The following is an 18,821-nucleotide window of genomic DNA, read 5'->3' on the forward strand; positions in this document are numbered from 1 at the left end:
GACTAAGGAGCAGAGATACAGAGCAGTAGCTGGAGGTGGACATGGTGTCCACCATGAGGAAAACATGGCTGTCTTATCCCCCAGTCTTGTTATAGGAGAATACGGTACAAGAGAATGGTCATGTCCCAGGTCCCAGGCGAGTCCCTGGAATGGGCCGAGTCCCTGGGATGGGCCACCAAGTGAGAGTCCTTGGCTTCAAGCAGGGAAGAATTCAAGAGCGAGCCATAGTAGGGTGAAAGTAAGTTTATTTAGAGAGATACACGTTCCATAGGCAGAACACGGTCTGTCTCAGAAGGCAAGAGTGGCCCTGGGTTGTGGGGGTGGTTAGTTTTTATGGGCTGGATAATTTCATAGGCTAACAAGTAGGAGGATTATTCCAGCTATTTGAGGGAAGAGGCGGGGATTTCCAGGATTTGGGCCACCGCCCACCTTTTGGCTTTTACGGTCAGCCTCAGAACTGTCATGGCGCCTGTGGGTATGTCACTTAGCATATGCTAACGTATTACAATGAGTGTATAATGAGGCTCAAGGTCCAGGGAAGTCGAATCTTCCGCCATCTTGGGCCGAGTGGGTTCTAAACAGTTTTAGTCATATCATCAAGGGCTGTGTCATTCTTTTAAAGGTTGTATCCTGCCCCCTGCCCTCCTGTCTCAGTCTCACTGTGTCATGGAAACTTCTCAATATCATAATATAGAATCTATAAGGAAAAGTTTATAGGTACTTATTTTTTCTTTATCTTTTCTTGCTGAGGTGTAACTTACATGTGGCAAAGTGCAGAGAAGGCACAGATCTGAAGGGTACAGGTCAATGAATTTTTACAAATATATATAGTTGTATAACCACTAACCAGGTCAAGATAGAGAACATCCAGCAACCCAGAAATTTCTCTTGGACCCTTTCCCTGTCAGTTCCCCGACTCCAGAAGGAGCCACTGACCTAATTCCGGTCACTATAGGTGAGTTGTGCCTGCCCTTGAACTTGATATAAATGAAATCTTACAGCACGTCTTGTGTGTTGTCTGCTTTCTTTTGCTCTTTGGTCTGTGAGAGTGTTTGCTGCTGTTGCGTGTATTAGGATTTTGTTCTGTAAGAACTTCTGAAGGATTTCCACACAGAGGTTATTTTACAACATGTAAAATAAAGACTCTGATTTTGAATTCCAGGTGTTCTGCAGTTTGATGAGTACATGGTGGAGGATGTCAAGTGCTTATAGTTCCAGTGGGCTGTTTTTAAGATGGGAGGAATGACAGCATGTTTGTAGGCTGCTGGGAGTGATAGTAAAACCATGCAACTCAAGTCGGAACTTGAACCCATGAGCCAGGACTCAAACCTGACTGAACCTGGCCAAATCCAGATTGGGACTTGAACCCATGGTCTTTTTTTTTTTTTTTTTAAGCTCTTTATTGGGATATAATTGCTTTACACTCTTGTACTAGCATTTTGAGATACACCAAAGTGAATCAGCTGTATTTATACATCTATCCCCATATCCCCTCCCTCCTGCGACCCCCTCCCACCCTCCCTGTCATGGCCCTCTAAGGCATCACCCATTATCCAGTTGATCTCCCTTTGTTATATACAGCAACTTCCCACTAGCTATTTTACAGTTGGTAGTGTATATATGTCTATGCTACTCTCTCACTTCGTCCCAGCTTCCCCTTTGCCCCCCACCACCCCCAACCCTGTGTCCTCCATTCCATTCTCTGCATCTGCATCCTTATTCTTGCCCTGTCACTGGGTTGAACCCACGGTCTTTTAATTGAGATCACACACCTGGTCTCAGGACTTAATGAAGCTCAGGTTCTTGATGTCTCCTTGTAGAAAGAATTCAGTGAGACACAAAGTGATAGGTAAGAAGTGGATTTATTTAGAGAGAAACACACTCCACAGACAGTGTGTAGGCCACCTCAGAGGGCAAGAGGCCCTGACATATGGGGTGGTTAGTTTTTATGGACTGGGTAATTTCATAGGCTAATGAGTGGGAGGACTATTCCAGCTATTTCAGGGAGTGGGCGGGGATTTCTAGGAATTGCACCACAGCCCACTTTTTGACCTTTTATGGTTGGCCTCAGAACTTTCATGGCCCTGGTGGGTATGTTATTTAGCTGATACATTACAATGAGCATATAATAAGGCTCAAGGTCTACTGGAAGTTGAATCTTCCGCTATCTTGGACCTAGTTGGTTCTAACCAGTTTTTTTGTTTGTTTTTTTTTAAGAATGGCTTTCTCATTCATGATGCCATTTTGCTTAGTTCTTTTTTTAAAAATTAATTTATTTTTTATTTATTGGCTGTGTTGGGTCTTCATTGCTGCACATGGGCTTTCTCTTGTGGTGAGCAGGGGCTACTCTTTGTTGTGGTGTGCAGGCTCTAGGTGCACAGGCTTCAGTAGTTGTGGCACGTGGGCTCAATAGTTGTGGCTCATGGGCTCTAGAGCACAGGCTCATTAGTTGTGGCACATGGGTTTAGTTGCTCCGCGGCATGTGGGATCTTCCCAGACCAGGGCTCGAACCTGTGTCCCTGCATTGGCAGGCAGATTCTTAACCACTGCACCACCAGGGAAGCCCTCTAACCAGTTTTTGTCATGCCCTATGGCTATGTCATCCTTTTAAAGGTTGTGCCTTGCCCCCATTCCTCCTGTTTCAATAGCAGGGAAAATAGATGAGGGAGGAGACTTGGGACCCAGGCCCTCAAGAAGGCAAGAGAGGGTGCAGCCAGGGTACAAGTGGAGGCAGGGCTTGGCCTTGAAGAAGGGCCAGCTCATCCTGGTAGAAGAAAGGAAAGTGTTACTGTTTGGCATTGCCTCCAAATTGTAAAAAGCACTCTCCTGGTTTTTGTACGTTAGCAGTGATCCCACACAGCAGAAAAGCTCAAAACGGGTCTTTAGACTGCAGTCTGGTGTTGATGTAGATGATACGGCTTCCTTTACTGAACCATCATAAAGAATTGGACGAATACTGGCGATGTTTGTTCTACATGGATGGGGCAAAAGCGATAGGAGAGTGGTGGGAAGTTACAACAGAGAATCTTTGGGAAGGAAGAGGAGCCCTGCGGCCAGAGCAGCTTTGATACTGTGATTTATAATAAATATGTATTTGGTCTTTGTCCCTAGCACAGAGCTCCTAAAACCTTTGGAACTTCTAGTGAAGAGAGTAATAAGGGTGTCTTGTTATGTTAACGTGATGGCTCTGGAAAGTACCTAGGTAACCTAACGATAGGGGCTGTATGCTAAGGGACCCAATTGGATGATTAGAGGGTTAGAACTTCCAGGTCTCCAGGGAGTGGAGAGGGGTTGGAGGTTGAATTAGTCACCAGAGTTCAATGATTTAATCAGTCATGACTGTGTAATGAAGCTTCCATTAAAAATCCCCAAAGGACAGGGTTTGGAGAGCTTCCACTTTGGTGAACACATGGAGATTTGGGGAGAGTGGTACCCAGAGAGGGCATGAAAGCTCCCTGCCCCTTCCCCCTACCTTGCCCTATGCATCTCTTCCATCTGACTGTTCCTGAGTTATATCCTTTTATAATAAACCAGTCATCCAGTAAGTAAAACGTGTCTCTGAGTTCTGTGAGTCATCTTTGAACCCAAGGAAGGGGTTGTTGGATCTGTAGCCAGGTGGTCAGAAGCACAGGTGACAACCTGGACTTGAAATTGACATGTGAAGGGGTGGAGGTGAGGGTGGGAGGCAGGCATGTAGGACTGAGCCCTTAACATGGAATCCGATGCTATCTCCAGGTAGACAGTCAGGATTGAGTTGAATTGTGGTGTCTGAGAATTGCTGGGTGTGGGGGAAAAAACCTCACATACTGGAACTGGGTGCAGAATCATTAGCAGCCATGACAGGGAGAGGATGGGGAGGCTAGAGGAGGGGGGCCAGGGCAGAGCCTGAAGAGTTCCCCCCACCCACCAGGTGAGGCCTGTGGCATATTAACACCATTCTGTAGCAAAAATGAATGCACCCTTGGCTAGTACCGAGAAGCAGGTGCATACCAGGGTGTGCAGCAAGGTTTCTTTCAAAGTTCAGAGTTGGGCAAAAGGAATCCGAATGGGAAGGATGTGAGAGTTTTTAGGGGGCTGGAAACTTCAAGCTTGAGCTGAGTGGTGGCTGCTCCAGTGAATGCAATCCCTTGAGGCTGCATTTAAAATTTGTGTCATTTATGTAAAAAAAAAAAATCTCAATAAAGGAAACAATGAGTGGGGACTTCCCTGGCAGTCCAGTGATTAAGAGTCCACACTTCCATTGCCGGGAGCATGGGTTCAATCCCTGGGATCCCCCATGCCACACGGTGTGGCAAAAAAACAAACAAACAAACAAATAAAAAAAAACAGAGAAAATGAGCCAGGCCTAGGAACCAGACTTTGACAGAAGGGCAGGTGGAAACCATGGAAGGGTTTTGAGAAAGGGAAAGGTCCAGTCATGGAGGGGTAGGTGGCCCCAGCTCCTGACTGGCTCTCTAACCCTGGTAAGATCTAACCCTCTCTAGATCCACTTTTTCCCACGAAGTCCTCTCATGGCCGTGGAGGCAAAACAGAAGTAGGAGGGGGAAGTCGCCAAAATCACTGTGAGACCGAGCCCCTCGGGGACAGAGCCCTCTGACTCATGCCTGCAGCCCCACCCCTGGTGCAAGGCCTTCAGGAAGTGCCGATTATGTGAGGGGGAGGACAGAGACTACTGGAAAGGGGGTGTCAGGACCCATGTCCCACAGTGGAAAGTGGGGGCAGGGCAGCAGGGGCATATCCGAGATAATTCAGAACAGGAATGCTCTCACCCATGCTCTTAGTTTCTTAGTCAAAACCTCTTCTAGCCAGTTCCCACATTGTCCCAGAAGAAACCAACAAGTGGTAGAAGGTGAGGAGCTTCCAGCCACCCCAGGTAGTCATTTTGTTCATTCAGTGTTATTCACTGAAGCCTGGCTATGCCAGGCCCTTGACATTGAAGACGCAACAGAGAACAAAAATGAAAATGGGGTGTAGGGATCTCCGAGTGAGTGAATGGGCTGGTTGCCTAAGTGCTGGGGCTCCAGAACCAGGCTGCCTCGGTCAAATCCCAGCTCTCCCATATCTTTGCTGTGGGATCGGGCAGGGTTCTTAATCTCTCTGTGCCTCAGTTTCCTCATGTGTAAAATGGGACCGGTAATACCACCTTGTCTCCTTTTATAGAGATTCTGTGAGATCATTTATGTAAAGGACTTAATGTAGGGCTTCACACAATAAATACTACTATTGTGATAGGGACAGGTTCATGGGGCTATGGGAGCTTCAGAGAGGGCTTCCTGGAGGAGGGGACATCTAAGGGGCGGCAGAAGAGGACTTGGAAGAAGTTTGCCAGCTGAAGCCGAGTAGAACTAGGAAAAGGTGGTCCTGTAGGAATGAGTTCGGAGGGGGATCTGGCGACACTGAGGAGGGCTTACTGCAGGGGGAGGGTGTTGGAAATGTTCCCATTTCCTCTGCTCCCCAGGTGGGCTGGCGTCCAGAGGAAGGGCCTGGACCGTCTGCAGCAGTGGGTGGTGCAAGCCCCAGGTTAGCTCTCAGGGCTGAGGGGGAGGCTGGCTGCGGACTTGCAGGGAAATCCAAAGATAGCCCTGCAGAGAAGGATGACTGGAAGCTTGGGCTTCCCCTCAAATCAAGGGAAGCAGGATGAATCAGCCTCTCAAAGTGGAACGAAGCGGCTGGGGGAAGTGAGACCTGGATTCAGGGTCCAAGGCCGCTCTGTCTCTGACTCACCTCAGCCAGGGCAGAGAGGGAGGGCTTGGCCGCGGGATGAGCTGGGTGTGAATCCGGACCCTCTAGGCCCTGCTCCTCTTGAAACCTCAGTCTGTGTATCTGTACAGTGGGGTGGAGTGGGGCAGCAGTGGTGGTGGTTTACACAACGGGGGCGCAGAGCTGGGCACACAGGAGGACCTCTGTAAGTGCCAGCCCCCTTCCCTTTTCCTGTCTGAGTCCTAGCAGGTACTGGGGGAGTATGTGGGATGATCTGGGGTTCCTGTTAGTCTCCTGATTGGTGAGTTGTCATCTAGGTTCTGGTGGAATACAAGCAGAGAGGGGCAAAGGCCAGTAGAAAAAAGAAAAAGGGCAGCCACGTATTCACTGCCTCAAAATCAGTAGCACTAATGAAAATGAAGGTCTCTCATGTGCTTGTTCTTACTAAATGCCCAACCCTCTGTGCCCCTGCCTGTTTTAATCGTCACAGCTGTCCCGTGGGAAGGTGGCCCCAGCTTACCGGTGACGTGAAGTGTTCAGAGAGGTGAAGCCACTTGCCCAGAGTCACACAGCCAGTGGATGGCAGAGCCAGGATTTGGACCCCGGTCTGTCTGAATGTAAAGCCCTTGCTCTAAGCCTCAGATCTGGGCTGGGGCTGGGTGGGGAGGGGGGCCGTGTTGACGACGCCCCAGTCTACAGACCTGGGAGGATACTTCTTGGAGGCCTCTGTTTGGTAGATGGGGAAACAGGTTCAGACAGGGCAAGGGCCTTCCACTGGCTGACCTGCCTGTTTGGAGTGCGGATATGTTCAGAAAGAAACAGCAACCTCTTCTGACTTTGTTCAACATTTATTACAAAGTGTAAGAGCAGAGACTGGTGAGCTGCACCCCTCACCCCGCCTCCACTTTCTCCCCCGCCAGATAATTCTCTGCAGCTCTGGAGAGATGGTGTCTTCCTTGCTCTCCCGCCAGGGGGCGCTGCCTCCCGCCTCCTCCCAGCCTCAGGCCTCCTAACTTCAGCTCTGCCCGCCAGCGGGTAACTGAGGCAGCCCAGGATCCTGGGCTCTGGGCCCCTGCTCCCCTCCTCTTCCTCCTCCTCCTCCTCCTCCTCCGGGACTCAGGAGCCCCAGCCCCCAGGCACAGGGTATGTGGGGCAGGGGTGACCATTTTCCCATTTGGGGCCTCGGTGGCTGGTGGACTGTGGCCTGCCTCCTTCAGCCAGTGTCCCTTCCAGTAGCCATCAGTGAGTCAACTCACCCCAAGGTGGGGCCCCCCTCGGTCCTCGCACTTAAGGGGCTTTATGCGTGGGGCTAGGTCAGGAGTAGCAGGGAGAATGTCCTTGACCTCGATCCTGGAGAAAGTAGCCTGGTTCTCCCTGGATAGGTCCTGGGGAGACGAACAGAGAGATGGATAGGCAGGCAGGCCAGACACCAGAGGAAGAGACACAGACAGAGACCAAGCAGAGGAAGAGGGAGAGGGTACTGAGGGTCAGCGAAGGGGGGACAGAACGTCTGCTTCCTTCACTGCCGGTCCAGCCCCGAACTTGGAGTCCCTCCCTCCAGCCAGAGCCAGAGCGGAAGAGAACGGGTGGCCTCACCTCCAGGCCACCCATCCCCCGCCCTCTTAGCCACATGGGGTGCAGGCCACAGGCACCCTTCCTCCAGGATGTTCTCCTGCCCACGTCCCAGCCCTCTCACCAGCTACGTGGCCTCGTGGCTTGGTTCTGGAAGCTGCCGGGGGCCCAGGGCAGCACCAAGCAGCTCGGTCAGGGTGTCCAGCCTCCCTGCCAGCACTTCGATCTGCTTCTCCAGGGCCTGGTGTGAGTTGCTCAGGCTCAGCTGCAGGTCACACAGGATCATGTGCATCTGGGCAGAGAGAGGTCAGAGGGATCAGGGGGCTGGGGGAGACCAGCATTTTCTAAGTCCTTACGGGCCCTGGAGGGTTAGCCTCAATAATAACAGTTACCATTTATTGACCACCTCCCACTGCCCAGCGACTTGGCCAGGTGCTCTTCATGTGTAGTTTAAAGTTCTCTAAAAGCATGGGGAGTGGGAATCCTGTTTCTATTTTTAACAGCTGAGGAAACAGGCCTGGAGCAGTTAAATGACACACCCAAGGCAGCACCTGGATCAGAGAGGCCCTGGAACATAGTAGGTGCTCACTTAACTCTTTGTGGACTTGATGACCGCCTGACTTCAAAATCCACACAGCCCTTTCTCTACCTTCTCAAACTAGGATACAAGCTTCGTCACTGAGGATGTGTGAGCTTTCCATGAGAACGCTTGACTTCCGTGTGGATGTTCTCAGAAATCACAACCTAACAATTCCGGCAGATCTAGGCCACCACCGTGTAGTTTAGGGGCCAGCATCTGTGGCTGTGTTTACCATGGCATTGGAGCCAAGGGCCACTGTTTGAACTGTCGTGGACTAATAAGAAAAAAGCAAAGGCTACCGGGGAAGCAAGAGGTGCTGTGAGCCAAGCCGGGGGGCTGTGACGTTACCGACCCGAGCACTTCAGAATCAAGGGGACCCAGCAGAAGGAGGGCAAACTGAGTCAGCCCTGTGCCCGGCAAGGCTGCCCAGCACTCCTGGGCCCCGTCTTCATAAGAGTAGCACAGATTTGAGTTTTCCCGGAACAGTATCACCCGTCTGTGTGTCAGTGCTGTTAATTCGCATTTTATTGCTTTGCCCTTTGTGTTGGAACTTGGTTTGTCAATTTGCTTTGGTTTTATTGTTGTATAAGAGTCATAGTTGAAAGGAATTTTATATCCGTCCACATGTATGTAGCTTGACAATGGAAATAATTTCACATCAAACACTGGAGTTCTTTGTACGCGTTATTTAAGTTTCAAAGGAAGCTGCACCTTACATGAGAAACGCTATTGCAACATTCACATCCGTTTGTTTGTTCAAACATAAACCTTTATTGAGTGCCTGTGTGTGCCAGTGTGCCCTATTCCAGGGCCAGATCTCCTTACCAGCCGCCCCCAACCTCCTCTTCTCCCAGACCCCCTCTCCTGGGATCCCAGTACCTTGGAGATGTCCACCATGGAGTTCACTTGTTCCCGGAGCTTTCTGTGTTTCAGCCGCACCTGGCGGAACCTGGGGTTTAAAAAAAAATGGGGGGTCAGAGTGTCCCTAGCTCAGGGATGGGATGAGGGGAGGAGAGACTCACAAAGATATATGGTATAAGGAGGAAAAGCAGCCAGAGAACTGAAGGGGTGGGAGTGGGTGGCTGCACCCAGGAGCCCACCTCCCACATAGAGACCTGGGTACCCAGGCCTCCAGACACCCTGAGACATGCAAATGGAAGCATCACACACACAGTCACTGTGAGGTCCAGGTGGGCATCTGTTCAGTGAGACCACACGTGGGCTCGCGTTCATGCTTGATCACACACACACACACGCACACACACACGCCCTACAAAGAGGAGACTCAGACAGGTGTACATGGTGTGTGCACACGCAGAGGTCCTCACCTGTTGATGGCAGCCAGCAGCCTGCGCTGGTGCCTGCGGGCAGCTCCAGAGTCCTTCCTGCGTGTATGTTTGTAGAACATCCAGGACTCTTGCAGCACTCGGGCAGCTGACTCCTTCATCTGGGGGTGGGTGGCACAGTGTGGGGGGAGATGGACCGCCTAGGGCTCTGGGAGGAGGGGGCTAGGCACCTGGACTCCTGGGTCTGAAGGAGGAGGGGCTGGGGGCCTGGATCCTGGGTCTGAGGGAGGGGTGTGGTCTGGGTGCTGGAGGCCCACCCTCACCTCTTTGGTATACTGAATGTCCATCATGAAGTTGTGCACGTGCTTCTCTGCCTTATTAAACTCCAGCTTCCGGGCCACCACGGCCACCAGCAGGGCTGTGCAGCAGACCCCCTGTGGGCACAGCAGGTGCTATGACACAAGGGCCGTGGCGCTCCAAGGGCCAGCCGTGTGCCACCAACTCTCTCTCTCCTTGAGCCCTCCCAACAGCCACAGACTGCAGGCACCACCACCCCTAGCTGACAGACAAGCAAACGGGCCTGGAGAGAACCAGGGTCCCACAGCTCCCAGAGGTGGAGCTGAGATCGTAAAATCACACGTCCACCTCCTGGGCTTGGTATTTACCCCATCACAACGTCCTCTTTTGTTAAGGCTGTGATTGGAGATGGGGAAGAAGGGCTGGTTCTGGGCGAGAGGCAGACCTCAGGGCTCCTGTGGCACACTTTCCTCCCTACAGTCCAGTCGGCCATCCGGTCATCGAGGGTGTCCCTCTCCCTCCTTCCCACCCTGACCGCAGGGAGATCTAATATCCAGTTATGACCCTAGCCGCCTCACCCTATGCTCCCATTGCCCCAGACTTCTTAGCCCGGCTCTCAAGGCCTTCCAAGTTCCAGGCCGCTCTTCATCCTCTGCCCAGCCTCCCCACCAGGCAACTCAGCCCTCATCTGTCTGAGCACCTTGGTCCAGATGCTCACTCTTTTCCCCTCCTTCTCGAGGCCTCTGATCCTTCAAGGCCTCATCAAATCCCAGTTTCTATGTAGCACTTGCTCACTCTCCCTGGAGTTAGAATGAATCTTCTGAAGTCTTCCCCCACCCCATATGTTTCGACTCTTGACCCTCAGAACAATTGACTAGCTATAAACCTTGGCTCTGAGGCTGCTTGGGTTCCAAGCCCAGCTCGGAGCAAGTTATCTAATCTCTCAGTGTCTGAGTTAATCTGTAAAGTGTGCACACCCTCGTGGTATTCCGAGGATGCCAGGAGTTAACACCTTCAGAGCAGAGACTGGCACAGAGTATGTGCCCAACAAAAGTTAGCCATTATTATTTCATTAAACCTTGGAACCTCTCAGCTAAGAGTGGGCTGTGAGCTCAAGTGCAAATCGCCTTATGTCTGTTTCTCCTTTTGTCAAATGAGGGAGGAGGTCCCAGGCAGCCCGGAGGGTCGCCGTCCCTTTGAAAGTTTGTCCATGGTAGAGTCTCTGCCCCTCTTTCCTAGTTACAAAGACTCACCGCTGGGGGCGGGGGTGGGTGGGCTGTCACATTTCCCTACCACCCCATGCATCCCCTGTGGACCCAGGACTAGGGCATTCAACGTGTCCTTCCTGGGACAAATCAGGGCTGGGGGCACCCCTGCGGGTGAGGGGAGCTAGATCTCCCAGGGAGTGAAGGCCAAGACATTGGGTACTGGGTCTATGAAGGGAAGGGGGCGGATGTCTAGATTCAGGAGGAGGCCGGCTCTGGGGAGGAGGCTTGAGTCTGGGACTTGCTTGGGGAGCCTCTGCCTCATTCTTGGGGGCACAGGAGCTGGGGTAGCGGCAGCCAGATGCTTGGAACCAGTTACAATAACAGCTTCCCCATCGCCACCCCCTGACACGTTTACTGAGCATTTCCTGTGTTTGAGACCCTTTACATGGTTCAATTCATTTAGTCTTCTCAGGAACCCCATGAGGGATACACGGGTATCAGCATCCCCATTTTATCGATGAGGAAACTGAGGCCCAGAAAGATTGCATGGCTGACTCCCAGCTAGGAAGTGGGCAGAAGCAGGATTTGAACCGAGGCAGCCTGAGCCCACAGGCATGCTCTTGATGTCTAGACTCAATAGCTTTAGTGGAGGCTGGAAGACTGGATTCCTGGGTCCTGGAAGAGCCTCAGGCTGGGAAGCCAGGTACCTGAGTCCTGGATGATTGAGAGGGTAAAGGCGGGGAGAGGGCAAGATACCTGAGTCTTGGCGGGGCTCAGGGCTGGATTCCTGGAATGTGGGAGGAAATGGGGCTGGGAGGTCAGGGGCCTGTGTCCTCGAGGAGGATGAGGGCTGGGTCCTAGGTTCCAGAGAGAGCAAGGACTCAGGGGATGAATTCCTGGATTTTCAAAGGAAATAGGGCTGGTGTCTGTGTCCCAGACAGGGAATGGGGCTGCGGGGCTCCAGACACCCAAGTTTCTCAGGGGGTGTCCCTGAGTGCCTTATTTGGCTCTGTGGTTTCCTGGGGCCCAGGGGATGAGCAGCGTGGGATAAAGGCAGGGTCCCTGAGTGGGTGTACTCACCATGACCCCAGTGCAGAGGCAGACAATCTTGCCCCACATGGTACTTGGCACCACGTCCCCGTAGCCGATGGTCAGGAACGTGATGGGGATCAGCCACAGTGTGTCTGAAAGGTGCCCGGTGGCATTAACGGTCTGCCTGTGGGGAAGGGAGGGTTAGTTCTGGGGTTCCTGTGATGTTTGCTACCTTCCTAACACACACCCACAGTCCCAAGAAGCACTCAGAGAAGAAGCCAGTATGTTCTGGGCTTTGGAGAGCCCACCTGGCCTCCTCTTTGCTGAGTGATCTGGGTAAGATGCTCAGCCACTCTGGGCTGTGGGATGTGAACCTGGATCCAGCTAATTCCAAAGCCCGTTTGGTTTCAGCTGGGCTACCAGGGCAGCTGCATTCAGAGCGTGTGGTTGAGGGGTTGAAAGGGGGCAGAAATGCAGCCCGAAGTCCACTTGTCAGACCCCGGCAGGGGGCCGCATCCACCCAGTGGAAGGGACGCCTTTTTCTAATTTCCACAAAGATGCTGTATGGCCTAGAGGTGGCCCTATCAGGACTAAAAAGGTGGGACTCTAAAAAGGCTTGGCGGGACTCTGCGCTCTTTTCCCCTCACTTCATAGAAGGGGACATTTAGGTCCAGCCATGGAAAGTATTGAGATTCAGGATTTGCCTAACTTTGACCCACAGTTAGGCCAAAGCAAGGAAAGCATCATTCACCAGGGCCCCAGACACCTCAAACCCACTCAATTAGTGTCTGGAGGTAGGGGCTGAATCTGCAGTGTTAAGCTCCAACCGCTTCATCCCAGAATACATTCAAGTTTGAGGACTTCTGCCTCAAAACAGATTTAGAAATTTGGCTCCCTCCCCATCCTCCCATTTTTCAGATGAGAAAATTGGTGGGAGGATCCTGACCAATTTCCCAACTGAGAAAACTGGGATCCTGTGAGACAAATTACTTTAAAATCATGAAAGATTAGAATTGCCAGGGAGACTTTGAAGATGGTGGATTTTGATACCCATTTTACAGATGTGGAAACAGAGGCTCAGAGAGGAGAGATCTAAGGCCAAATCTTCCCATTCTCCACCTCCCCTCAAGACTCCTTTACCAGATGTACTAAACCAGAGGTTCTCAAGCTTGAGCCAGCATCAGAGTCAACTGTTAAAACAGATTGCTGGGCCCCGCCCACCAGAGTTTGGGATTCCGTAGATCCTGGCGGGGACTGCGAATTTGGATTTGCAACCAGTTCCCAGGAGATGCTGCTGGTCCTGGAACCACACTTTAAGAACCACTGGCTAAGATTACCCCCAATTTGTTTATTTGTAACATAAGTGGAGGCCCTGCAAGGTACAGTTCCAGCATCAGGTCAAAGTCCAGCAGGCAGCCTGGAATTCCTGTACCAATTCCCTGCGGGGAATTCCCTTCCAGAGCAGCCCCGGAGTCACCAGGAGCACCTACAGTGCATCTGTGCTAATTTGGAAGAGATGTCCTCTTCCTGCAAAGCAGGTGCAACCCTTGGCCAGGCTCCAGTGCCTGCGTTTGGAGACTGAACAGATGCCTGGAAACCTGAGGCAGGAGGATTTGGAAGCAGGAAGGGCCGGGCTTCCTAGGGTGTGTGTGTGTCTGTTTGGGGAGACTGGAGGCTGCAGGTGGATGAAGAGCTTTGGGGCAAAAGGCTTTGAGGCTGGCCTGTCGGTTCCTTGGTGGATGAGAGTGTGGGTAGATAGCTTTTCTCCACTGCTTGGTCCCAGGGAGTCCCAACCTGCACCACCGTACTGGGCGACGCTGGTTGTAAACGGCTTCTCCCAAGGCTCCAGGTACCCTCACTGCCCCGCCCCCCGCCCCCTCACCTCTCGGCCACCGACAGCACCCAGGCGGTGGTGAGCCAGAGGCCAAGCGTGAGGCAGAGCAGAAGGCGGCCGGGATGCGTGTTCATGTACAGCTTGGCCACGAACCAGTGGCGGAAGCGGACCTGGTTGAGCGCGCCGATACTGCGGTACGAGGCGTTCAGCAGGACGCCGCTGCTCAGGAGCAGGGCGCGGGGCACCAGGTACAGGCGCAGCAGCATGGCCAGCGACAGCAGCGCCTCCCCCTGGCCCAGGAAGCTCGGCCAAGACTGCGCGGCGTCCGTCTGCGGGGCCCCCGAGCCCTGCGCGCACCGCGGGCCCCGCACCGGCGCCGGGTGCAGCCCGCACACCGCCAGCTCCAGCGCGATCTGCGCCACCTGCCGCCCGGTCAGCGCCACGCGCCAGTCCCGGAGCCCGTTGTCCGTCATGAACAGCTGCGGGGAGGGGAACGGACGGAGAATGGGGAGGGGGTCACGCGAAGGTCAGGCGCCCGCTCTCCAGCCTGCGCGGGGAGATAAGGGGGGCGCGCCCGCGCGGCCGGAGAGGGAGGCAGATAGCGAAGGGCATGGGGCCCCGGAAGGGTGGGGAAGGGGCAGGGCAGGACCCGAGGAAGACATCTGGCCACCTTCTCCCCCGTCCTAGTTTCAGCCCACTTCCAGAACTTCCAGCCCAGGAACACTTACTGAGTGCCTGTTGGGTGCCCGACATTGTTCTGTATATTGAGATATATTGAGGATATGGGTGAACAAAAGGGAAACCCCTGCCTGCCGGAGCTTACATTCCACATCCATGGAGCTACCTGCCATCATCCCATTAGCAACAAGAGCCAACATTTACCAGCACTTTGGAGGTGCCAGGCATCACGCTCTCCTCTTTATGTGTTGTGACTCAGTGAATGCTCACAAGGTAGTGAGATTGAAAGTATTCTTACCCCCATTTTATAGATGCGGCAACTGAGGCTCAGGGACCTCAGGTACAGCTGACAAGCTGGGCTACACATCCAGACCACTTTAACTACTCGAATGAGTGCTAGTAATGATAATGTGTACTTCTTACTGAGCAGGTCTTGTGTGGCGGCCACTGCAAGGGGCGTTACCACAGGCGGCCAATAACCCTCATTTTATACTACAAAGGTGTGGGGGGAAGGGAACAGGATCTGGGGATGATGGGGGATGGGATGAGAGGGGAAGGGGTGGAGAGTCCAGTGTGGGTGGACGGCCCAGTCGAGGCATGAGATGGGAGGAGGAGTATGGGTGGGAAGGGCTCCTGGGTCTGGGGCGTCGTTGGCACAGAAGTGGGGAGCTCAGGAGTGGGGAAGGAACTGCAGGCACATGGCGAGGGTCTTGGGTTGTTGGGACAGGAACAGGTGGGGACTTGGGGATGGAGAAGGGAGGTCTGGGAGGCTGCTCCTGGTGTGAGGCTGCCTGGGGACAGAGTGGACAGAGGCCTGGGGGCAGGAAGTTTCAGCTTCTACAGGGGTGCAAGATGAGACAGAGGGCAGCAGGCAGAGGAAGAGGAAGGTCAGGGCTGCTCCAGGAGGCTCCGTCTGTCTGTCCGAGGTTCATCCCCTCCGGGTGGATGAGGGGGTGGATGCATCTCAGGGTGGAGGAAGCTCATTACTCAGCCCAGGAGGTGGAAAATGTGAGCCAACAGGGCATGGTGGGGGCTCAGGGGAGCAAGGAAGGGGCTGGGGGTGGGGGCTGCCCTACCTGGACCTCTTTGGCGTGAAAGGCCACAATAAGGAAAAGCAGCAAGAATGTGGAAATGCTGATCATGCATTTAACCAGGAACAGGTGGATCGCCCACTGTCGGGAGGGAGAGAGAAAGGGGTGAGCTCCTAGGTCTCCACCGGCTCAGTCCCCTCTACCCTCCTCCCAAACTGCCATCCCTTCTCCATTCCCAGTTTCCTAGCCTCCTAACCCCCACCCCCCAGCCCAGTTCCTCCTGATGCCTCAGGTCTGGGGAAGTCTCAAAACCATCATCTGGTCCCCAGGAAGAGTGTCCTCTTCCTTCCCAGTGGGACAGCCCTGGCCCAGATGCTGGTGTTCACCCTCCTCCTCAGCTCTCTTCTCCTAGGACCACACCCCTCAGACAAGACCTTGAAACTCACATTCCTTCCTAATTTCTCTCCCCTCCCACCCCCATACCTGTCCCCATCTAAAACAGTTCCTCAGTTGTGTGTATGTGTGTTGGGGGGTATCTAAAAAAAGACACTTAGCCTCTAAAGAGTGGCCCCACCCTTCCCTTCCCACCCAGCTGGTCCCTGCCTTAGAAAGCAACTTCAAGTCCCTCCCCACCCCCCAATTCCTGAGGAGCCTCGAAACTATCACTCAATCCCCAAGGAATGAATGACACCCTCCCCTGCCCTCCTCCAGGGGGCTGGGGTCCTAAGACCCCAGCCCCAGCTCTGAAAAAGGCCCCCCAGTCTTTCCCTGTGTGTCTTCTCCCCACCCCCTCCCCACCTCCTGCCCTCTCTCCTGGCTCTGAGCCCAGGGCAGATCTGGCCGGAAGCACATGGCCTCCAGAAACCAGGGGAAGTTTTTTTCCCTCTCTTTGTGTGGCAATACCTTGCAGGAATCTAGAATTATTGAGGAAGGGATTTAGAGGGAACTAAGATTGCTGGATTCCCTAGGAGGGGGTGAGAGGGTCCCTGCCTGGGAGGTGGTATCAGAGGGAAGGGGCCACCTGGGCTCCTACTTTGAGCTCAGCACCTGTTTCTCCTAAAACGCTGCCAGCTCCCCTGGTCCGGCCAGGGCCCGCCTCTGTGCAGGGGAAGAGGGCCAGTTTCCTGCCCCAGGGGGCCTGCCCCCCCACCCTTCCCCAAACAATGGTGCTGTTGTCCCTGGCCCTCCCCCACCCCTTCATCCTTCTATGGCTCCCCAGTTCCCTGTGCCTTTCTTTAGTTTGTCCCAAACAACACCCCAACAGACCCAACCTGCTCCCCACTCTGCAATCCACTTCTCTGGTGGTCCTCTCTCCTTTCCAATTCCTCTCGCGCCGAATTCCAGATCCCCTTCCTCTGTACCACTCCCTCTGTCTCTTACTGCATCTTTGTGTTGGTCTGTCTTTGTCTCTCTGTGTAACTCTGCCTCTCGGTACCTCTCACCATCCTCCCTTTCCCACCCTGCTACCTCCATCTTGTTCTCCTGCTTCAGTGGGGTCTGGCACCTGCCTCTCCTCCAGCCCCTCCCCGCTGGTGAGCAGGTGTCTGGATCCCTGCAAAATGAGTTTGTTAGATTGCAGTGGAGGTGGGGAGGGGACACGGGTGTTGTCAAGGCAGTCATAGAAAGGGGGCCGAGGAGGACTCTTCGGGTCATGTATTTCCACCCGCACCCCCAGTTTCCAGTAAAGGAAACTGAGGCTCAAGAGAGCTGCAGCAGATTCCAGAGTCCCCCTGCTGCAGGCTGCAGCCTGGCAGGTGGCGGAGGGAAGCAATGGGAAGTGAGAAGGCGGAGGGGTGGGGTGGCGTAGGAAAGACCCCCTGTCCCTGCCCATCTGCCAGGGCTCCCTTGTCCTCACCTCCCCTGTTGGGCGGGGTGCTGAAGCGGAGCGGAGCGGAGAGGCAGCCCAGCCATGCTTCCTGTTGGCATGCGCTTTGGCGGCCCCACCCCCTCAGTGCCCGCTGCCCTCGCCTGGCCACCCGGCCAGAGGAAGCTAGCCTGCCCTGATCCTCCGTGTGGCTCCTGGTCACTTCAGAGCTGCCTGCCTCTCCCACCCCCAAATCCAAGCCTGAGCCTTGTCCCCCAGGAGTCCCCCCAACTCAATCCTCAAATCAGTGCTACCCAACCAGCCCAGTTCCATGTCTCTTACCCCAGACAGATCTCCAACCCCTCCTTTCCTGTTGAGCAATTCTGTCCCGTCCTCAAGCTGCCAATTCTGACCCGTTTCCTTCATCTGCCCCATCACTGCCCGGACCAGGGCTGGAATGTGCTGGGAGCCTGCTCGGACCTGTCCTGGCCCCACCTGTTCTTTCCTCTCCCACTCACACCATCCTCAACGTCAGCCCCTCTGTCCCTAAAGATGTTCTAAGGCGCCTTCCCCTTCAAACCCACGAGCCCAGGCTCCCAGCCCCTCCTCCCCTGGGACCCAGGAGTCCAGGCTACCATAAACCTACCTCTCCCTTATTTCCTAGACTAAATAGCCCATAAATTACATGGGAGCTGAACTTCTTAAGGACGGAGATGGCGGGGAGGCTTGTTTTCTTTTCCCACCCCACACCCAGCCAGTTCTTTTGGTCTCTGCCCTTTGCCTCTGAGATACTGGGCAAACATTAGAGTTTAGATAAGAACCAAGGAGCCGCTGCCTACTGGAAGAAGTCAGCCTTTCTCCTCACCCTCCCTTCACTGAACCTGGGGTTATCTCTCCCCTGATCTGCTCTTGGGACACTCGAGTATCTGACCAGCCACCCCCTAGCCTCCAGGGGTCCCGGACCTCCAACTGTCTAATTGCAATACCTTCAAACTGACATTCTGTGACCCCTCTTCCCTTCCTTTTGCAGAAAGTTCCCCCAGCATTTACCTCCCTAGGTCCCAGGAGTCCAGCCCTCAGTCCCCTCCACTCTCAGACCCAGGGGTCTCCAGCCCCTCCACCCTCCTCCCTCTGACCCTGGAGTCTCAGCCCTCAGCCCCCTCCTCCCTCAGACCAGGAATTCCAGCCCCAAATCCCTTCTCCTTCAGACCCAGGAGTGCTGGCCCCCAGCCTCTCCTCCCTCAGACCCTGGAGTCTCAGCCCCCAGCCCCCTCCTCCCTCAGACCCAGGAATTTCAGGCCCCAGCCCCTCCTCCCTAAAGACTCAGGGGTCTCAGCCTCCAGCCTCCACTCACCGGGCACCCCCCGAACCATAGCATCTCCGCGTGCAGGATCATGAGTCCGATGCCGATTCCCGCCAGTGCCAGCGTCCAGCCGGCCAGACTCTTCTCCTGCTCCAGCAGGCGCTTTCGCCGCCGCAGGGCCCCCAGGCCCGGCACCAGCTCCCCACCCATGGCCCCCGGGGTCTTGGGGCTCAGCCAGCTTCCTGCCCAGGGTCCCCCACCTCGCAGCACACAAAGAGCAGCCACTGTGGCTTGCAGGTCCCCGGCCTGCTCTGCTCCCTTGCTCTGGGCTCTTGCTTTGAGGCACAGCAGAGCCTGTGCCCTCTGGGAGGTGGTTACTGCTGGGCAGGGCGGGGAGGTGCTGGGGAGGCCCCTGGGCAGAGGGGAGGCTCCCAACCCCCCTTCTCAGACTAAGGAGGGGCTGGGGTGTGTCTTGGGGCAGAGCAAGGAAGAGGCG

At 54.4% G+C, this 18,821-nt stretch overlaps 1 protein-coding gene across 1 annotated transcript; it reads right to left on the reverse strand.

The window, feature by feature from the left end:
• Window positions 1–7,399: 7,399 nt before the first annotated feature.
• Window positions 7,400–18,535, reverse strand: KCNN4 (potassium calcium-activated channel subfamily N member 4). Its single transcript, XM_057712888.1, has 8 exons — window positions 18,377–18,535; window positions 15,264–15,359; window positions 13,558–13,988; window positions 11,724–11,859; window positions 9,462–9,572; window positions 9,181–9,299; window positions 8,732–8,801; window positions 7,400–7,564 (listed from the first exon to the last, which is right to left on the reverse strand). The coding sequence occupies exons 1-8, from the start codon at window positions 18,533–18,535 to the stop codon at window positions 7,400–7,402; spliced, it is 1,287 nt and encodes a 428-aa protein (XP_057568871.1).
• Between the last annotated feature and the right edge of the window lie 286 nt (window positions 18,536–18,821).

Source organism: Hippopotamus amphibius, chromosome 16, assembly GCF_030028045.1.
Source record: "Hippopotamus amphibius kiboko isolate mHipAmp2 chromosome 16, mHipAmp2.hap2, whole genome shotgun sequence".
Lineage (NCBI taxonomy): Eukaryota > Metazoa > Chordata > Mammalia > Artiodactyla > Hippopotamidae > Hippopotamus > Hippopotamus amphibius.

Excerpts from the sequence above, each read along its gene's own strand:
- KCNN4 (XM_057712888.1), bottom strand. The coding sequence starts at position 18,535 with ATGGGTGGGGAGCTGGTGCCGGGCCTGGGGGCCCTGCGGCGGCGAAAG. Across the intron at positions 9,300-9,461 it reads ACATTCAGTATACCAAAGAG|ATGAAGGAGTCAGCTGCCCG; the intron begins GTGAGGGTGGGC and ends ACCCACCCCCAG. Across the intron at positions 7,565-8,731 it reads CCATGGTGGACATCTCCAAG|ATGCACATGATCCTGTGTGA; the intron begins GTACTGGGATCC and ends CTCTCTGCCCAG.